This window comes from Galeopterus variegatus, unplaced genomic scaffold (genome assembly GCF_000696425.1).
Source record: "Galeopterus variegatus unplaced genomic scaffold, G_variegatus-3.0.2 Scaffold1373, whole genome shotgun sequence".
Lineage (NCBI taxonomy): Eukaryota > Metazoa > Chordata > Mammalia > Dermoptera > Cynocephalidae > Galeopterus > Galeopterus variegatus.
Window position 1 is genome coordinate 372934 of NW_007727484.1, and position 18479 is coordinate 391412.

The 18479-nt window shown below is 49.8% G+C and overlaps 1 protein-coding gene across 1 annotated transcript in view; it reads left to right on the forward strand.

Moving 5' to 3' along the window:
• The window catches only part of PNPLA7 (patatin-like phospholipase domain containing 7), a 47138-nt gene that overhangs the window by 14605 nt on the left and 14054 nt on the right, over positions 1–18479 (forward strand). The window contains 6 exon segments of the mRNA XM_008576617.1: positions 5046–5174; positions 5980–6060; positions 7740–7866; positions 9282–9422; positions 14621–14721; positions 14926–15072. Of these exon segments, the coding sequence (XP_008574839.1) occupies positions 5046–5174; positions 5980–6060; positions 7740–7866; positions 9282–9422; positions 14621–14721; positions 14926–15072 (726 nt within the window).

Genomic DNA, 18479 nt, shown 5'->3' on the forward strand with positions numbered 1-18479 from the left:
ATAGTCTGAAGTAGGTCCGCAGTTATACTTGGTGACCTGAGCACTTTTCCCTCAGTAATCTACAGGATAAGCAGAAGAACAACAAGGGTACAGAAGACCTGAACAGCACTGTCAGCCACCTCGATCAAATCGACGTTTGCACCCAGCACCTGCACAGCACACAGTCTCACGTGCGACACATGCACTGAGATATGCTGTGTTCTGGGCCATAAAGCAAATTTCAGGGAGTTAAAATCATACAAAGTATGTTCTCTGATTGTAATGGAATTAAAGTAGAAATCAGTAACTGAAAGAAATATGGAAAATCTCCTAAATATTTGGAAGTTAAAAAATACACTTCTAGGGCCAGCCCAGTGGCGCACTCGGTAGAGTGTGGCACGTGGGAGTGTGGCAGTGCTCCCGCCGAGGGTTCGGATCCCATATAGAGACCGGTCCGCTCACTGGTTGAGCGCGGTGCGGGTGCGACACCAAGGGTTGCGATCCCGTTGCCGGGCGTGGTACGGGCGCGACACTGAGGGTTGCGATCCCATTACTGGTCACGAAAAAAGACAAAAAAAAAAAAAAAGGAAAAATACACTTCTACATAATATATTGGTCAAAAAGAAGTCACAGGGAAATCAGAAAATACGTTGAACTCAATGAAAACAGAATGTTGAACAACATGTTGAAGTTTATAACCTAAAATGCTTATGTTAGAAAACAGGTCTTGGATCAATGATCTAAACTGCTAGTGTAAGAAACTAGCAGGAGAAGCACAAATGGAGCCCAAAGCAAGCAGAAGGAAGGGAGTGGTAAAGAGCAGAAATCAGTGAGGCCGAAGTAGAAAAACAGTACAGAAAGTCAGTGAAACCGAAAGCTGGTTCTTGGAAAACATCAGTAAAAAGCAAAAACCTCTCATCGCCAGACCAGTGACGAATGAGAAAGAGAAGACACAGACTATGGATATCAGAAATGAAAGGGACGTTTGGGGCTGGCTGGTTGGCTCAGTTGGTTAGAGTCCGATGCTGCAACACTGAGGACCAAGGTCAAGGGTTTGGATCCCGTCACCAGCCAGCCACCAAAAAAAGAAAAAAAGAAAGGACACCTTTCTACAGATTCTACAGACATAAAAGGACCAATAAAGGAATATCACGAACAACTTTATGCACGTAAAATCAGCTACTAGATGAAGTAGGCAGACTCCTTGAAAGACACAGAGTACTAGCAAAGCTCCCTCTAGAAGACGTGGATTATCTGAATAGTCCTGTGTTTATTAAATAAGTTAAATTTGTAGCTAAAATCCTTCGCACAAGGGGAACTCCAGGTCTAAACGGCTTCACTGGGGAATTCTACCCAGCATTTAAGGAAGAAATAATGCTAATTTTGTACAAGCTCTTCCAGAAAATTGAAGAGAAGGGAATACTTCCCAATTCACTTTTTGAGGCCAGTATTAATTACCCCAATACCAAACCAAAGACATTGCAAGAAAAGAAAACTGCAGGCTGGTGTCCCTCTTGAACAGAAACAAAATATTAGAAATTTGAGCCCAGCCATATATAGAAAAGGAAAATACATCATGATCAAGTGGGCTTTATCCCAGGAATTCAAAGCTGTTTCAACAGTTGAAAATTAATTAATGCAATGCACCTTATCAACAGACTAAAGGAGAAAAGCCATGTGATCATCGCAATAAATGCAGAAAAAGCACTTGACAGTTTAGCATTCATTCCCGATAAAAACTCTCAGCAAACTAGGAAAAGAACTTCCTACATCCAAGAAGGACATCTGTAAAAAAAACTCTACAGCTGACATCATACTCAGTGGTGAAACACCAGGTGTTCTTCTTTGAAGATACGGAACAATCCAGAATGCCCGTCCTCATTGCTCCTCTTCAGCACCGTGCCAAGGCCCTCTCCAGAGCAGCAAGGGAGAGAAAAAGGAAAAGCCTAGGGACTGCAAAGGAAAAAATAAGTCTCTATTCACAGACAACGCGATTATCTAGGTAGAAAATTCTATGGGCTGTACAAGAAAGCTACTCGAACTTCAAAAACCAATTGTATTTCTATATATTATCAATGAACAATTGGAAATTGCAGTTTAAAAAATAGTAGCATTTGTAATAGCACCAAAAAACGTGAAATACTTAAGTGTTAATTTGACAAAATATATGCGGGACTGTATGCTGAAAACTCACGTTAACTTGTGAGAGAAGCCAAAGACGGCCTAAGTTAAATGGGGGACAGGGCTGGCCCGTGGCTCCCTTGGGAGAGTGCAGTGCTGACAACACCAAGTCAAGGGTTAAGATCCCATTACCAGTCATCTTTAAAAAAATAAATAAATAAGTAAATAAATAAATGGGGGATATTCTCTTTTCATGGCTTGGAAGACTCAATATTAAGACAGTATATCTCCCCAAATGATTCAGCATAATTCAAGCCAAAATTCCAGAAGGCTTTTTCATAGAAAAAGACAAACTGGTTATTACATTAAATGGAAAGACAAAGAAACTGGTAACTAAAAGAATTTGAAAAAGGGCCGGCCCGGTGGCGCACTAGGTAGAGTGCGGCACTCCCGCCGAGGGTTCAGATCCCATATAGAGACTGGTCCGCTCACTGGCTGAGCGCGGTGCGGGCGCGACACTGAGGGTTGCGATCCCGTTACCGGTCACAAAAAAAGACAAAAAGAGGGAAAAAAAAAAGAATTTGAAAAAAAGTTGAAGTGTTCACACTACCTTATTTGAAGACTTCCTGTAAAGCCACACGAACCAAGACAGCATAGTCTTGGTGTGACGGTCAACACGTAGATGAGTGGAACAGGATAGACAGCCGAGAAATAGGAGCAGTCACACATGGCGAGCTGGTCTTTGGCCACGGTGTAGAGGCAGTCCACTGGGGAAAGGGCAGTGTCCTCAGCAGACAGTGCTGGAACAGCTGAATGTCCATGTGCAGAGTGCACCCTAATCCATCTCACTAACTCAAAGTGGGTCATAGACCTAAATGTAAAAACCTAAAAGATACAACAATCACAATAATACATTGAACTTTCAGAAGGAGAGAACAGGACTGAGGTTAGAGGTTACCAGAGGGGGGAGAGGGGGTGGCGGGTAAGGGAGGGGCTGGTAGAGCACCACAGAAATCGATTACATTGTGTGATGTCGAATATACTAATTATCCTGATTGGAGCATCACATACTGCACACAGGTGTTGATAGCCATCTCTGTACCCCACAGGTATGTACAACCAACTATGTTTTAATAAGAAAAGAAAACTAAAAACCTATAAGTATAAAACTTTTAAAAGAAAATATTGAAGATAATCCGTTACCTTGTGCTATGCAAAGATTTCTTATATGTGGCAAAAATAAGCATGATCCATGAAGAAAAAATTGATAAATTGGACTTCACCAAAATTAAAATATCTGCTCTGTGCAAGACACAGTAAAGAGGGTGAGAAGTCAAACCGCTGACTGGGAGAAAATATTTCCAAACACATATATGATAGAGGACTTACACCCAAAGTGCACAAAGAACTCTCAAAACTTTTTTTTTTAACAGTATCAATCTTTATTTTTATTTATTTATTTTTTATTGAATTTTTATTGAATCAAAATTGATTTACAGGGCCGGCCCGGTGGCGCACTGCTGCAGTGCGCCGCTTGGGAAGTGCGGCGGCGCTCCCGCCGAGGGTTCGGATCCCACATATAGACCGGCCGCTCACTGGCTGAGCGAGGAGCGGGGGCAACACTGAGGGTTGCGATCCCGTTGCCGGTCCCGGTCCAGTACGGGCGTGACACTGAGGGTTGCGATCCGTTGCCGGTCATGAAAAAAAGACAAAAAGACAAAAAAAAAAAAAAAATTGATTTAGATACTTTTGGGGTTCAACATTGAAAAACTCTCAAAACTTAATAAAAAAACGAACACCTCAGTAAAAAAATAAAGGTTTTAATACGTGCCTCAGTATAAGTATATATGCGGCGTGGACAGGCTCCACATGAGTGATCTTTGGGAAACGAAAATTAAACCACAATGAGATACCCCACAGCTGCTGGAATGGTGACATAAAAGATTCTGTCTGCAGTGTAATTCTGGCACTTTTGGGACTTAGGTCAAACTTCACAGGTTAAGGGCACAGTCCCTCACAAAGACTGCCCTCACGTTGGCCGTGAGCTTGGGGTTCCCAAGCCACCCACACTTCTGACCACCTGGCTACAAGTTGTGGGATGCCCACGACCGCCTCAGACTCAGTAATTTTCTAGAGGAACTCAGAACTCAGGAAAGCACTGTACTTAGTTTTACTCTAAAGTGTAAAGATCAGGGTCGGCCTGGAGCCAGCGGTGGGAGGGAGGGGACGAGGAAGGGCCGTGAGAGCCCATCAGAGGCTGTTCTGTTTCTGTGGGGGTTGGGACCCTCAGGCTGTACATCAGAAATTTGACTGCATGTGAACATCTTGATTATAAACAGTCTTTTCTCTCTAGCGTCAGCCAATGTCCAGAAGATAGAAACCAAAAGATACTCATTAGGGACTTTTGTTAGACCCAAAGTCCATAGCTGGGGGGAGCCCTGTCGGCAAGTCCGCTGATGACCAGCGCCGGTCCCTCCCCTGGGGTCCTGTGTGAGTTCTTGGCAGTGGGCTCTTTTTCGTGATCGGTCACTATCATAGGCAGTGACTTGACCGAGGTGCAGTCATTTGAGAGTGTTGATTCCTGACTCTGTCAGTGGTCTTTTGAGGAAACCTGCACGGGTTGGTGTCTTACATGCCTTTTTGGCAAGGGGGTACTGGCAGCTGTGACCGTTGAGACCGGGGGTGGGGGGTGCATATTGGAATGCCGGGTCCCTCATTCTCAGGGATGGGGGAGCAGGTAAAAGCATCCCCTGATGAGCTGCTGTGGGTCTCCTGAACAATCAAGACACGTTTGCAGTTTGTGCCAAAAGCAGCCCTGTTCCACAGCACAGCCTGGGAAAGGGAGAGGAGCCGTGTGGGTGATAAGCCAAGGTAGGGCTTCCCCAGGGGCTTCGAGGAACTTTGCTGGGTCCATGGGACAGAGAGTGACGGAGCTGTTATTACAGGGTCACACTGCACTGTACAAAACAGTCTCTGCCCGTGCGGCCGTCCCATCCACCATCCTCCGGCTTCCAGCTGCAGCTTTTCAAGGAGTTTTTGAGAAATATCCTGAAACCCTGGTGAGGGTGGTCCAGGTGGGTCCCGTCTTTTTTTTTCTTTTTCTTAAAGATGACCAGTAAGGGGATCTTAACCCTTGACTTGGTGTTGTCAGCACCACGCTCACCCAGTGAACTAACCGGCCATCCCTATATGGGATCCGAACCCGTGGCCTTGGTGTCATCAGCACCGCACTCTCCCGAGTGAGCCACGGGCCAGCCCGGGTGGGTCCCGTCTCTAGTCCACTTTTCTAGCTGTCGTGGGGCTTCTTAGGTTCAGGACTTAGGAACTGCTTGAGATTTGATTAGGTTTATTATCAGTCTGTTATGTCAGTTCTGAGTTTTATAGCCACGAAAAAGAACCCAGAACAGTTGTGGAGGTGACTACACGGACAGGACTCACTGCTGGCCATGCGGAGTTCTGAGTGGGCGTGGGAAGAACTGATACTGTTTCTTAAATTTTATAAAATATATTTTACAATAAAAATTAATACTCATAACCTCAAAGAAGTCTCCGGATCGTCTACTCCCCCACAGAGATTTTTAAAAATTTTTATTAAACTTCTTATTTTAGAGTAATTTTAGATTTACAGAAAACTTGCAAAAATAATAGAGTTCCCACATGCCCATCACCCGTCCCCTGATGTTAATATCGTATGTTACCCTGGCGAGTTGTCAAGACCAAAGGGAGGTCACACCCTGAGAGTCCTCGAGGACTGTTTGGTTTGTCCTGTACCTGGTGAATGTAGGGGGCTTAGTTTCGAGGGCTCTGTGCGGTGCTGCTGGGTGGCCCAGCCCTGCACCCCAGGCCTGTGGCTGGGCCCATGGGTCATCTCTGTTGCAGATCATCATGGTGCGGCTGCAGAGAGTGACCTTCCTGGCTCTGTACAACTACCTGGGTCTGACCACAGAGCTCTTCAACCCTGTAAATGGAAACACCACGTCACAAAGCCCTGTGTCTGCTCCATGTGGCATCAGAACAGACTGTTAGCTGTGACTTCAGGGCACCCGGTGCCTGGTGAGGGACAGAACCAACCGTAGCTGTGGCTTTCCTTGTTGCTGGTCATCAGGACTTTGGACTTTGGGAGGTGACGATGAAGCCGTGTTTACTTTTCTACCTTAAAGGAAATGCCAATTGATGAGTCGGGGGTTTGATTCTGCTCTCCGGGAGCCTTGTGTTACAAAAGTCTCTGACCAGCTAAGATTTGGGGAAGGTGGCATTCCTTCTCAGATGGTAGAGCTCATCTTTCCTGCAGACCTGCCCGATGGATTAAGTGGCCTTATTGTGCACCTATGGCTCACGTTCCAGGAGAGTCTGGTGTTTGAGCCGGTGACAAGACCACCTTTAATCACCTCCATTTCATAAAACACTGACTGCCCGAACACGCACACACCTTCCTTTACCAGCTTCACACCAAGCCGCGTGCTGAGCTGATCACCACATCCAGTCGAGGCCACCACCTCCTTTCTGTGCCTCTCCCTTGGGCTCCCTCTTGCCAGCACTTGGCTCTGTGTTCTGCCTTTGACCCCTTCTATCGCTCAGAAACTGGTGGGGTTGAGCCAGTACTGAGGTGTGATCTGTTTAGAGGGAGCGAAGTGTCATCAAAGGCGTGAGGCCCTTGAAACCTGGCTCTCTGACCTCCTGGCAGCGTGACCCTGGGCAGACACTCAACCTATGAAATGGGCCGACTCTTGTGATAACTGAATGAGGCCTGGCTTCCTCCCTGCTTTCTCCCTGTGGCCCCACGGTGCCTGGCATGTGGACGGCACTCCGTATGTTATTGTGGGATGTGCAAAGAAAAGAGAGCCTCGGAAAGAGTTCCTGGTGGTTGGTAAATGTTTGACACGTGCCAGTTATTAATGTTCTCATTGTGCTTGGATTTTCTCTCTAGGTGTCTTTTTTTTCTTTTTCTTTCTGGAGGCTGGCCAGTAGAGGGATCCAAACCCTGGACTTTGGTGGCACAACGCTACGCTCTAACCAGCTGAGCCAGTCGGCCAGTCCCGTCCCTAGTTTTGATGATAGTTTAGGCTTTGTCATCTTCAGATGCTGGTATTTTAGGGAATATCCTTTTGTTTTCTACATTATTTTTTCATCTTAACGATCTGGTTTCTGACTATTTTGGATGTTATTTTGACTTGATAAAGTGTGTTAGGTAGTGCCTAAGATGAAACTAGACTGAATCTTTGTTGCCTTAAACAAACCAGTTCTCTCTACATAACTGGATGTCCTAGTTGATTACTGGCCTGTTAACACCTGAGATATAGCGTCAAGTTTGTTTTTTTCTTTTTGTCTTTTTTTACTGACCGGTACGGGATCGCAACCCTCGGTGTCGCGCCCGTACCGTGGACTGGCAACGGGATCGTAACCCTTGGTGTTGTGCCCGCGCCACGCTCAGCCAGTGAGCGGGAACCGGTCACTACATGGGATCCTAACCCTCAGCGGGAGCGCCGCTGCACTCCCAAGCGGTGCACTCTCCAGTGCGCCACTGGGCCGGCCCTAGCTTCAAGTTTTCCTTGAGGGTTTTACACTTGTTAATGGTGAGTGTCATCGGTAGACCCCAGGGATGTTCCTGGAGCAGCACTGATGTTCCTTCTGTGTCCTAGGAGAGCCAGGCCATTCCTCTTGTGTCTGTAGCCAGTGTGGCCTCCGGAAGGGCCAAGAGGCAGATGTCCTGTGGTCCCGAAGAGCAGGTCGTGAGGCCACTGCAGCCCGCAGAGTCCTGTGATTCAGGTACCGCCCCGCCCCAGGGAGGGTGACAGCCAGCCCCGGAGTCCAGGGTCTCCTCCCTTCCACTGCCCCAGGTTACCTCACATGTGCCTCGCGGTCACTTCATATGCACCCCACGGTCGCCTCACGTGTGCCCAGGTCAGCTCTTGTGCACCCCACAGTCGCCTCACGTGTGCCCCACGTCACCTCGCCCTCCATTCTTGAGTTGTTCTCTCCAGGCTCCTCTGTGAGGTTCAGCCTGGGTGAGATGCCCATATGCAGGGGCAAGTCCCCAGCTTTGTGCTCAGAGCGTGTGCTCCGGAAGAGTTTGGTTTTGTGGGAACCCTGTCAGCGAGGCCCATGCTGCATGAGTCACCTCCAGGGTGAGGTGTGTTGCAAAGTTAACAGCCCCATGACAGCCGGGGGACGTGCCCTTTGTTTTTTCAGTAGCCTGTTGTGTTCCCAAAAGGGTTTCGGGTGTTTGAGAAAAGCATGGGGAAATTAAGTAAAGTGGCGTTTGTTAGATTGGGGTGAGAATGGACGAAACACAAACCAGAATGCCCCGCTTCTGTGCTCGGAGATCCCAGGAGGTCACACGCCTGGCCCAGGGCACAGCTGGCCCGTCCTGGCTTTGGACTGCTGTGACCCTGGAACCCAGCTCCGGCTGCTCTGGTTTCTCCCAGAAGTGTATTTCACCACGTGTCATTTAAGTATATCTGCCTGAATCATGTTTTTCTCACCTGAACTTTTGGTCAGTGTTAAATGGAGCAGGGCAGCCATCCTGGGCTGGGTCTTGGCAGAGGCCACGGCTGGAGAGGGTTAATAGACCTTTGCAGAAGCACAACAGCCTGGTGAGGGCAGCGTCTGTGTAGCGGGCACCTTCCTCCATCCTGTGTGGTGGCAAAGCCAGGGTCCTTCCCGGAAGGTTGTTTGGGTTCGTTTTACCTGAGGGACAGGTGAAATGCTGAAGCCTTGTCATGGTTCAAACCAGGTGTGTCAAATGCCACCTCGATGCCACCTCGACTAAAGAAATGCCACTGAGAGTGGGAAAAGTGGCAGCTTCCCCCTGGAGCAGGAGTTTCCTTTCAAGACACTCAGGGAGTGGTTAGTTCAGGAAGACCTTGGAGTGGGGTGTTGAGAAGGGATGTGGGGTGCAGAGGGGAGCAGAGCAGAACAAGACTGAGGCCACGTTCGCTCATCGTTCACGTGGGCAGGTGGAGTGTGAGGGGCCAGGCAGGTGCAGAGGAGGAGGCGGCCTGAGGGGCCATGTCGGGGGGTGTTTGCAGGTGCCCAGGGCACTGTAGAGGGCTGTCCCCGTCCTTGAGAGGTGCAGATGTGCGCTTCTGTGGGGAGCCTGCTCCCTGAGCTGCCCGAGGGAGCTGGAGCCAGACATGGGAGTGTGTGGAGACTGAGGCTGGCTCGTGCCTGTCTCCCCCCAGCACATGGAGGCAGCTGCTCAGCAGCCTCTGGGCCCCTGCTGAAGAGGAGCCACTCCTTCCCTCCGCCTTCCGTGCACAGAGAGGCCTCGGTCAAGCTTGGGAAGTTCCAGGCAGTTGACTCTGACCCTTCGGCCCCACAAGGTAAAGAACCAGCGCCCCTGCTCAGCCGGCATGGCTGACGGACTCTCTGTGTCTGAGGGGTGGGCTGAGCTGCCCCGGCACCCACTGTTGTCTTCCCGTGCACCCCAAGGAGGTGGGCGCCCTGAGCTTGGTGCAATTTGTAAGCAGAGGAGAGCCTGCACCTGCAGTTGCGCTGGAGGGTTGGGCGTTGGTGGGTGTCTTGCTGCCCTGAAGGTTCCAGTGCATTCCTCCACGGTACTCCACGTCACTGACACCACCAGGCTGGCCAAGCAGCCTGCACCCATGTCCACGATGCTTCACCTGCTGGGGTCCTGCATCCGCCCTCCTCCCCCTCCTGCCACCATAGCCAGCCCCGTGCCCAGCACCACCTTCCCCTTTGCTGGGCCAACCCCAGCACATATGACAAGCTTGGTCTGTCCCCTCGGCCATCATGCGGTTTCCAGCCTAACACTGCTCAGAGGTGCCAGCCGCTGCTGCTTCCTTGTTCCCCTGCCTCAGTCTCTGCTTTGCTTTACTTGTTGAGTCTCAGGTGCAGTTGTCACCGTGCCCTCTTGTCACCAGTCATCATATGATGCTCTCTTCCTTTCCCCTTCCTTCCTCACCCTGCAGACATGCAGGGGCCTCTGCCGACACCTCTGGGTGCTTCGGGCAGACACCTAGCACCTGCGTGTGCAGCCACAGCTGGGCTGCTGGGCCCAAGGCAGTTGTGTGGGCAAGGCCCGAAGTCCATGATGCCCACACCTGGCAGTGCAGCCATGACCCCACTGCAAACTTGCTTGCTGGGTGTCACCCCTAATCTTGCTGTTCGTCATTGGCGGGTGACTGACAAGCTTCACCACCTCCTGGTGCGTTCGATGGCTGTCCGGGCTTCCCTCTCAGAATTGTCTGATCATATTCTTAGCCCATTTTCTGCAGGGTTCCTGGAGTTTGTTTTGTTGATTTGCATTAATTCTTTATATGCTCTAGAGAGAAATCCCTCATCAGTTTTAATCGTTGCAAATATCTTCTCCCTTGTTCATCTGTCAGAAAAAACTGCGGTGGGACCTTCATTGAACAGGGATCCTGGATGCCTGTTGAAAAGCAGCCCCTTGGCCCCTGGTGGTTTGTGTTTGGGACTTTTTCCTCGCTCCCGGGTCCTGGGTGCACCCACTGCACTCTTCCACATGGAGGCCGCTCGCCTGCAGTCCCTGCTGCAGTGTGGACTGCGTGTGGGCCGAGGGGACTCACCTCTGCTCACTCTGTGCAGTGATAACGGGCCCAGTGCCACGAACGAAGCGGTCTTTATTTCTCTTGCTTTTTTGGCACCGTCTTCTTTCGGTATGAAGTTACTGAATCTGTGCGGGTTTTTTTTTTTTTTTAAGTAACAGCTTTTCTGAGCTATAATTCACACACCATGAAGTTCACCCTTTGAGAATGATTTTCAGCAGCAGACCCCTCATCCCCAGTTTCACCCAAAGTCAGCCATGGCCTGAAAATACTACATGGAAAGTTCCAGAAGTAAGCAGTTCGTAACTTTTATTTTTTATTTATTTTTGTCTTTTGTCTTTTTTCCGTGTCCGGCAACGGATCGCAACCCTCAGTGTTGCCCCCGTACCGGACCGGGGACCGGCAACGGGATCGCAAACCTCGGTGTTGCTCCCGCGCCTCGCTCAGCCAGCGAGCGGGAGCCAGTCTGTATGTGGGATCCGAACCCTCGGACGGGAGACGGGAGCGCCAGCCGCGCTTCCCAAGCGGCGCACTATCCAGTGCGCCACCGGGCCGGCCCCGTAACTTTTAAATTGTAACTGCTACCTACCCCTTAGTCACTTAGTAGCTGTCTCTGTTACCAGACCTACGGCACAGTAAGGTGTTTTGAGAGAGAGAGAGAGCGCGCATCCACCTAGCTTTTGCTGCCGTGTGTTGTTACAATTGTTCTATCTCATTATTGGTTATTGTTGCTGACTTCTTACTGTGCCTAACTGATAAATTAAACTTCATCATAGGTATGTATGAGTAGGAAAAATAGTGTGCGTAGGGTTTGGTGCTGTCTGTGGTTTCAGGCACCCACTGGGGGTCTCGGAACATGTCCCCCGTGGATAACGGGGCTACTGTATTCGCAAAATTGTGCGTCAATCACTAATTCGAGAACATTTTCATCACCCAGTGAAGAAACCCTTTCCCACTAGCAGTCACTCTCCTCTGCCGCAGCCCCTCCCAGCCCCTGGAAAGAAGCGACTTTACTTTCTGTCCCTACGGATTTGCCTGTTGTGGACACTTCATTACTTGGATCTATTCCTAAGGTATCTTTTGTGTTCTTTCGGCACGTTTGCCTGTTTTTTCACTGATACCAGGTTGTTTTTCATTTCCATTGACTTTTTATGGTTGTGTAATTTGAGCACTGGGTATGCCCATCGCAGACTGGACAGTTTCGTGAATTTCCATAAACTGAGCTCCCCGTGAATCCAGGTAAAGGAGCCTAAGGAAATCGGCCACTCCGAACGCCCGTTCACACTCCTGCCGTAACAGCAGCCGCAATATTTTGGTTGTAAAACTCGCCACCCGGGGCCGGCCCGGTGGTGCACTGGATAGTGCACTGCCGGGACAGCATTGTTTGTCTTTTGCCCATTTTTCTCTGAGGTTATCTTTTGTTTTCTTATTAGTAGTAGAAGTTCTTTGTTTGATGTGTGTATTAAAGCCATTTTCTACTCACTATTCACTCTTAATGGTGTCTTCTGATGAACGGAAGTTTTAAAATTCCATAGGGCCCATTTCATTGGATTTTTTCTTTTGCGGTCACTATACCCTGTGTTCTGCTGAGGGACCTGTCTGTGAGAGTTAACGTTCCACCTTCCATATTGCCCACCCAGAGTTTATTCTTTTGCAGAAGAGATACATCGTTTTCTGTGTGGCCGTCCAGTTGACCCACCGTATTTAAAAGTAGATTGAGCAAGTTTTCTCAACTGAAAGAAGCTTAAATGACAACAGAAAATGTTAGCAATCTACACATAATAAAATTTTAACAAAAATTATCCAATTCTGTGAATTTATCCAGTAAACATTCATACAAGCACATAGTTACTTTTCCTCTTGTCCACTTAGATAATGCTCTTTTTTTTTTGACCGGTAAGGGGATCGCAACCCTCAGCCTGGTGTCATCCGCACCACGCTCAGCAAGTGAGCGAACCGGCCATCCCTATATAGGATCCAAACCTGCAGCCTCCATGCTACCAGCGCTGCACTCTCCCGAGTGAGCCACGGGGCAGGCCTAGATAATGCACTTTTAAAGGACATGTTTCTGGCAAAAATCAGAGATTCTCAATATTTTAAGTTTTACAAACTGTGTGATCATAATAGCAGCATTCTATAGAAATTTTAAATCTCCAATTTACATGTATTTTATCACTGGGAGTATGGTAAGATTTTCTTTTTAAAATAGATAGTGGTATTATAAGACCTCGGCTTATTAATTATAATTGATAAATTTTAATAATAATAATATAAAATGTAGCACATACTACTATATGTCGTATAACATAACAATAGTAAAATAAATTAATACTGTGAATACACAGTATGTCATCATGGACAAAAATATTTATTAATTGGTACATTATTTTACACATTTTTTTAAATTAAAGATGACTGGTAAGGGGATCATAACCGCTGACATGGTGTCGTCAGCACCACGCTCTCCTGAGTGAGCCACGGGCCGGTCCCATGCATGGACAAAAATATTTATTAATTGGTACATTATTTTACACATTTTTTTAAATTAAAGATGACCGGTAAGGGGATCGTAACCGCTGACATGGTGTCGTCAGCACCACGCTCTCCTGAGTGAGCCACGGGCCGGTCCCATATTTTACACATTTCAAAATCTTATTAAGATGATAAGAAAATAGCGGCCCAGATTTAAGTATTTTCCTGTTAGTTATAACCTTTAAAAAGTTGGTGGTGATTGGTCTCCGTGGTTGCTGGCAGTAAACCCCATTGCTCGTCACCTTCTGGCACAGCTGCTCCTCGCTAACGTCATCAAACCACACACCGACCAGGGCCTGCGCTCCCGCCGCGTCCCCACTGCCTCCCCTCGCTCTTCTCTTCACCCGCTGGTTCTCAGACGAGCACCTTCTGGAAGCCACCTGGTTCAGGCCCCTTTGAAGGGCCAGGCCCTCGTGGGAAGTGCCCTCTCCCCGTGCAGCTGTGGGAGCACCTGACCTCGGGTCAGCTGCCCTGGGCACACTCCAGTGGCTTCCGTTCTAAAACGGGCCGTTCCCATCATGTAAATTTCTGTAAAGTTCTGATGCCAGCTTTCTGTGACCGCCTGAGCTGCTTTAAATCAACAGTTGTAGGTTCTTAAACTTTACTTTTTAGCTACGTGCTTTACTGAAAGACAGGTTGTGGCTATTGCACCTTGACGCACTCCTGCACGGCTGCTGTAAGGAGCAGCTCCCCGGGACATCGGCTCCCTGCCCCAGAGGAAGCACTGTCCGACCTTCGGGCCATAGACTGGTTTCAGATTTAGGCTTTTTAAAAAAAATAATAGGACTTTATTGAATCCTAAGTGACACACATTGACGTGTACCAAGCTTGAACGTACAGCTCCATGAATTCTGGTGAGCACCCGCTCCAGTGTGACATCATGGGTCAGAGTGAGCCTGCCTGCCATTTCCACAGGCCACTCCTCCACAGGGTCTGCGCGTCTACAGCTCTGGCACTGGCTCCGCCAGAGCTTCCCGTGAAGGCACATGCTCCTGTGCCTGGCGCCTTTTGCGTGGAGGCGTCCTGTTGACATTCACCTGTGTTGCATATACCCACGGGTTGTTGTCTTTGCAGCTCGTCTGTGCCCTCTTGTTGATGCCATGTGCTGGGCAGAACAGCCCTGAGGAATGGGTACCATGGGTTCTACCTTTCAGACGAGGAAACTACAGCTTAGGAAAGTCACTTGCACACACAGTGCTTACATGCTGGGCTGGATGCAACCCAGATGTGTGCAACTGAGAGCTCACATCCTTTGTCAGAACCCATAGCACCTGGCCTGGAGACAGGGACGGGCTGAGCTGGGCATTACATGGCAGATCATGAGAGGGAAGCAGTGACATGGCCCTGCCCGTGAGAGACTCGAGTCTTGTCTGCCGGGGTCTGTGGTGATGCTCAGGATGCGCTCGGCCTGCCTGCGGGGGTGTCTGCACCTGTGTCCTGAGTCTCCTCTCTGTTTGTAGGGGGCCCAGCAGGTGCCACCTCAGACCTGGGGATGGCGTGTGACCGTGCCAGGGTCTTCCTGCAGCCAGATGAGTACCCCAGGCACCCTGCGGCCAGCAAGGTGGGTCCTTGCCTCTGCCCTTGCCCTGCCCCATGGGTGCTTCCCTGTCCTTTGCTTGCTCATGCTCCAGGGGCATCAGCCGGTGTCTACTGTGGGTGGATGTGGGGCTTGGTCTAGCTTCACCACCAGGGCCTGTGTGCCCAGGTCTGCAAAGTCACTTGCGCCCCAACCACGTCTCTTCTGATCATCTTTGTTCTTCTCAAGTCCAAGAGAAATGTGGTTGTTGCAGAGGTCCCCTCTGCGGTCTTCCACTACTCAGAGAGCCACTTGGATGAGACTGTCACCAGCAGGAAGACGGACGCCATCTTCAGAGCCGCCAAGAAGGACCTTCTCACCCTGATGAAGCTGGATGTGAGTGCACTGCTCTGGAGGGCGGCGCCTGCTTCCTCCTTTCCTCCTCTTTCAGGCTGTGTGTCCCAGGTGTGGGGGGCCCGAGGGGCGAGGGCAGGCTGGTGCGTGAGTGTCTCTGCGGCCTGTACACTGCGGGGGCCTTGCCGGAACTCTCACCCGCTGCCTTCCTGGCTGTCTGTGTGCTGCGGCTGGGCGGTGCCCTCCCTCCACCAGGCGCCCGCAGGCAGCAGGCGACTTGTGCCTGTGGCACCTCCTATGGTCTCCCCTCGGCCAAGTCAAGTGGTTCTGCACACTCTTGAGATCACCGGGCGCTCTTCGTCACACGTGCGATTTTTATTTATGCTTTTGTTCCTCACATTTCAAAATATTTGAATACCTCCTATACAGCAGACAGGAAGACACATTTGTGTTCATTTAATGAGTACCCGGGAAACCACCACATCATGGAAATAGACTAAGCAGCCACCGAAAGCCACCATGTGTCCCCCACCCCGGGGACCACTGCCGTGCGCCAGTGTGTGTGCCCTGGGCACCGGGTGTGATTCCACCTGCTGCTGGACTCTGTCCTCATGAGTGACTGCCACGTGCTCAGTGGCTGCTTGTGAGTCTCCAAGCCCAGGGTTCCGCTGTGCCTTGTCCATCCGTTGTCCCCGCTGTGGGTGGATGCCTGGGTGTGTCCGCACTGTGCACAGGGCTGCGATGAGCACCCACGCGTGTGTGCTCACTGCTGCGTGTCTACGCCCGTCCTTGGTGCGGGGCATTCCCAGCTGGCGCTCCCTGGAGCTGATGAGAGCTCCATGGCTCTGTTGTCCGTGCCAGCTGTTGGGATCTTTTAACTTTTCAGTCTCAGGCAAGTGTGGGGGCAATGTGCAGGTCTGGGCTTTCACTTGGCTCTCCGTGGTCACGTGAGGTGGCCCACCTGCCGCAGCTGGTTGCTTCGCTTGCCTTTTGGGTCCCTTCTTGTGAGGTGCTGGTTCAAACCTGCTGCCCGTTGTCTGCTGGGGTCGGTTTTTCCCTTTGGTGTTCAGGGTCTCTCTGCACTTTCTGGGAGCAGCCGTTTGTCGGTTGTGGGTCTGGCACGTCGTCTGCTCTGGCACCTGCCTTCGTTGCCTCCTGAGGGGTATCTCTGGTGCACAGGAGTTCCTCATTCCAGTGTGAGACTTACTGATCTTTTCCTCTATAGTCAGTGCTCTTTGTGCCTCGTTTAAAAACACTTTCTTGTTCTCCTTTTTTTTTTTTCGTGACCGGCAACGGATCGCAACCCTCAGTGTCACGCCCGTACCAGACCAGGACTGGCAACGGAATCGCAACCCTCGGTGTTGCGCCCGCACCTCGCTCAGCCAGTGAGCGGCCGGTCTGTGTGTGGGATCCGAACCCTCAGGGGGAGCACCCCCGCGCTCTCAAGCGGCGCACTGTAGCAGTGCGCCACCGGGCCGGCCCCACACTTTCTTGTTCTGATATCATAAATATTCTTTCTACATTGTTGTCTAAAAGCTTCAATTATTTTTCACTTTCTTCAGTTTTCACAGACAGAACTAATTCTTGTGTATGATACAAAGAAGGACTTGGGTTGGGCATATGTTTTACTTCTGGAAGCCGAGCGGCCCAGCACCCTTGCTGGAGAGCCCATCCTTCCCCTGGTCTGCCACCCTCTGCTGCAAGCCCCGTCTCCTGGGCCCTTGGCTCCTGCACCGTGGCCGTGCAGCTCTGAGCGGGGCTGGCCTCACAGGCCACCACCTCACACCCTCCCCAGCTCTCAGGAGACTTTCTTTCTAGCCCTCTGTTCGGGAAGAAAGCGTTTTCTTGAAGTTTTTGTCATCTGCATCCACCACACAGCACAGGACAGCGTCTCAACGGGGTCAGCCTTCAGGTCAAAGTTGGGGGATAAGGGAGGGACAAAATGGTCTCACTGTCCGGTCATCCCTGAGGCCTCGGTACCCCTCCTTGCAGCCCGCCCACTGCTGTGTGGCTTCCGGAGTCCTCTGACAGTGGCTGTAACGGTGTGCTCCCTGCTGTGGCCTTCATCCCTGGAGGGCTTCCCTTCCGCTGGGCTGGGGTGAGTTCCAGGTCGGCACCGCCCTGGCTTCCAGCATGGCCTGAGAAGTTGCAGGCTGGCCTCTCCTCCTCTGAAAATAACTCTTACCCCTGCTGTTTTTAAAATGTTTTCTTTGTCTTTGCAGTTTTCCCATGATAGAGCTGGGTGTGGGTTTGTTTTTATTCATCTTGTGCAAAGCTCATTGGGCTTCCTTAGTCTGAGTCCCTTTTGAAAAATTGCCAGCCTGTCCACGCACAGCCTGAGCCCATCCGCCCTCCGCTCTGAGACCGAGGACCATGCGTCTTCCTTCTGAGAGCCAGGCCTTCTTCTGTATTTTCCATTTAAAGTCTTCTTACGCTTGGGTATAGATGTTCATTTAAGTTCACTGATTCTCTTCTACAGTGGCTAATCTGGTGTTAACCTGTGCATCGAGTTCTTAAATTTGGTTATTTTATAGTTCTAGTTTCTACTATTTTTTTAATCTGCTGTCACTACCGAAGTGTTTCCAGTTTGGCTTTCGTGTTGTTCAACAGTCCCGGTGGTGCCAAGTTATCCCCTCGGGTCTCCTGTTTTCTCTCATTCCCGCTGGTTCACGCTCCTAATGTCTTACCTCTTACTGGGCCCTGTTACCTTTGATAACTGTACGCTTCGATAGTATATGCTGTGTATGGCACTTGAGTACTTGTGTTTGGCCATTGTATGGGACCTGAGATGACATTATCTTCCTACAGAAGGGATTTTTGTCTGCTTTTGCTAGAAGTCTGGAATTGCTAGCAGTTTGGGATCAGTTATATTCAAGACAAGGCTTGAGGTTTTCCAAGCTGGACTTCAGAATTTCTCAGTTATGCTTGAATTTCTTTTTGGTTCGATTTAATCCAGCAATGAAGTTTTCATATTATTTTGGCATGGAATTTTCTCAGTTTCACTTTAGTAATTTTAATCAAACTGATTTTATTTTTAGTATTCAATTACTGGTTCACCTGGAGTCTGTATTTTATTTTTCTCACTATGGGAAGCTTCAAGCATGTGGGAAACTGTGGGCATAGTGTTGTGAGCTCCCTCGGGCCTGTCCCAGCCTCGCCATCAGCAGGTCACTGCTCCTGACCCCCCACAACTCTGCCTGAAGATTTCCAAACACCATGTCGTTTCACGTTACTTCTCTCTAAAGGCTAAGGACCCCGTTTTGAGACATAAGCACAGCATCATCCTCGCGGCTGAAATGTCCACCCGGCCGCAGTCACAGCTTCGACTGCGTCATGGATGGTCCTCAGTAGTCCCTGTTGTGACTGTTGTGTACAACTCAGGGTCTGAGTCCACACATCGCCTTTGGTTGGTATGTTTCTCGAACCTCTCTTTTATTTTTTTTTTATTT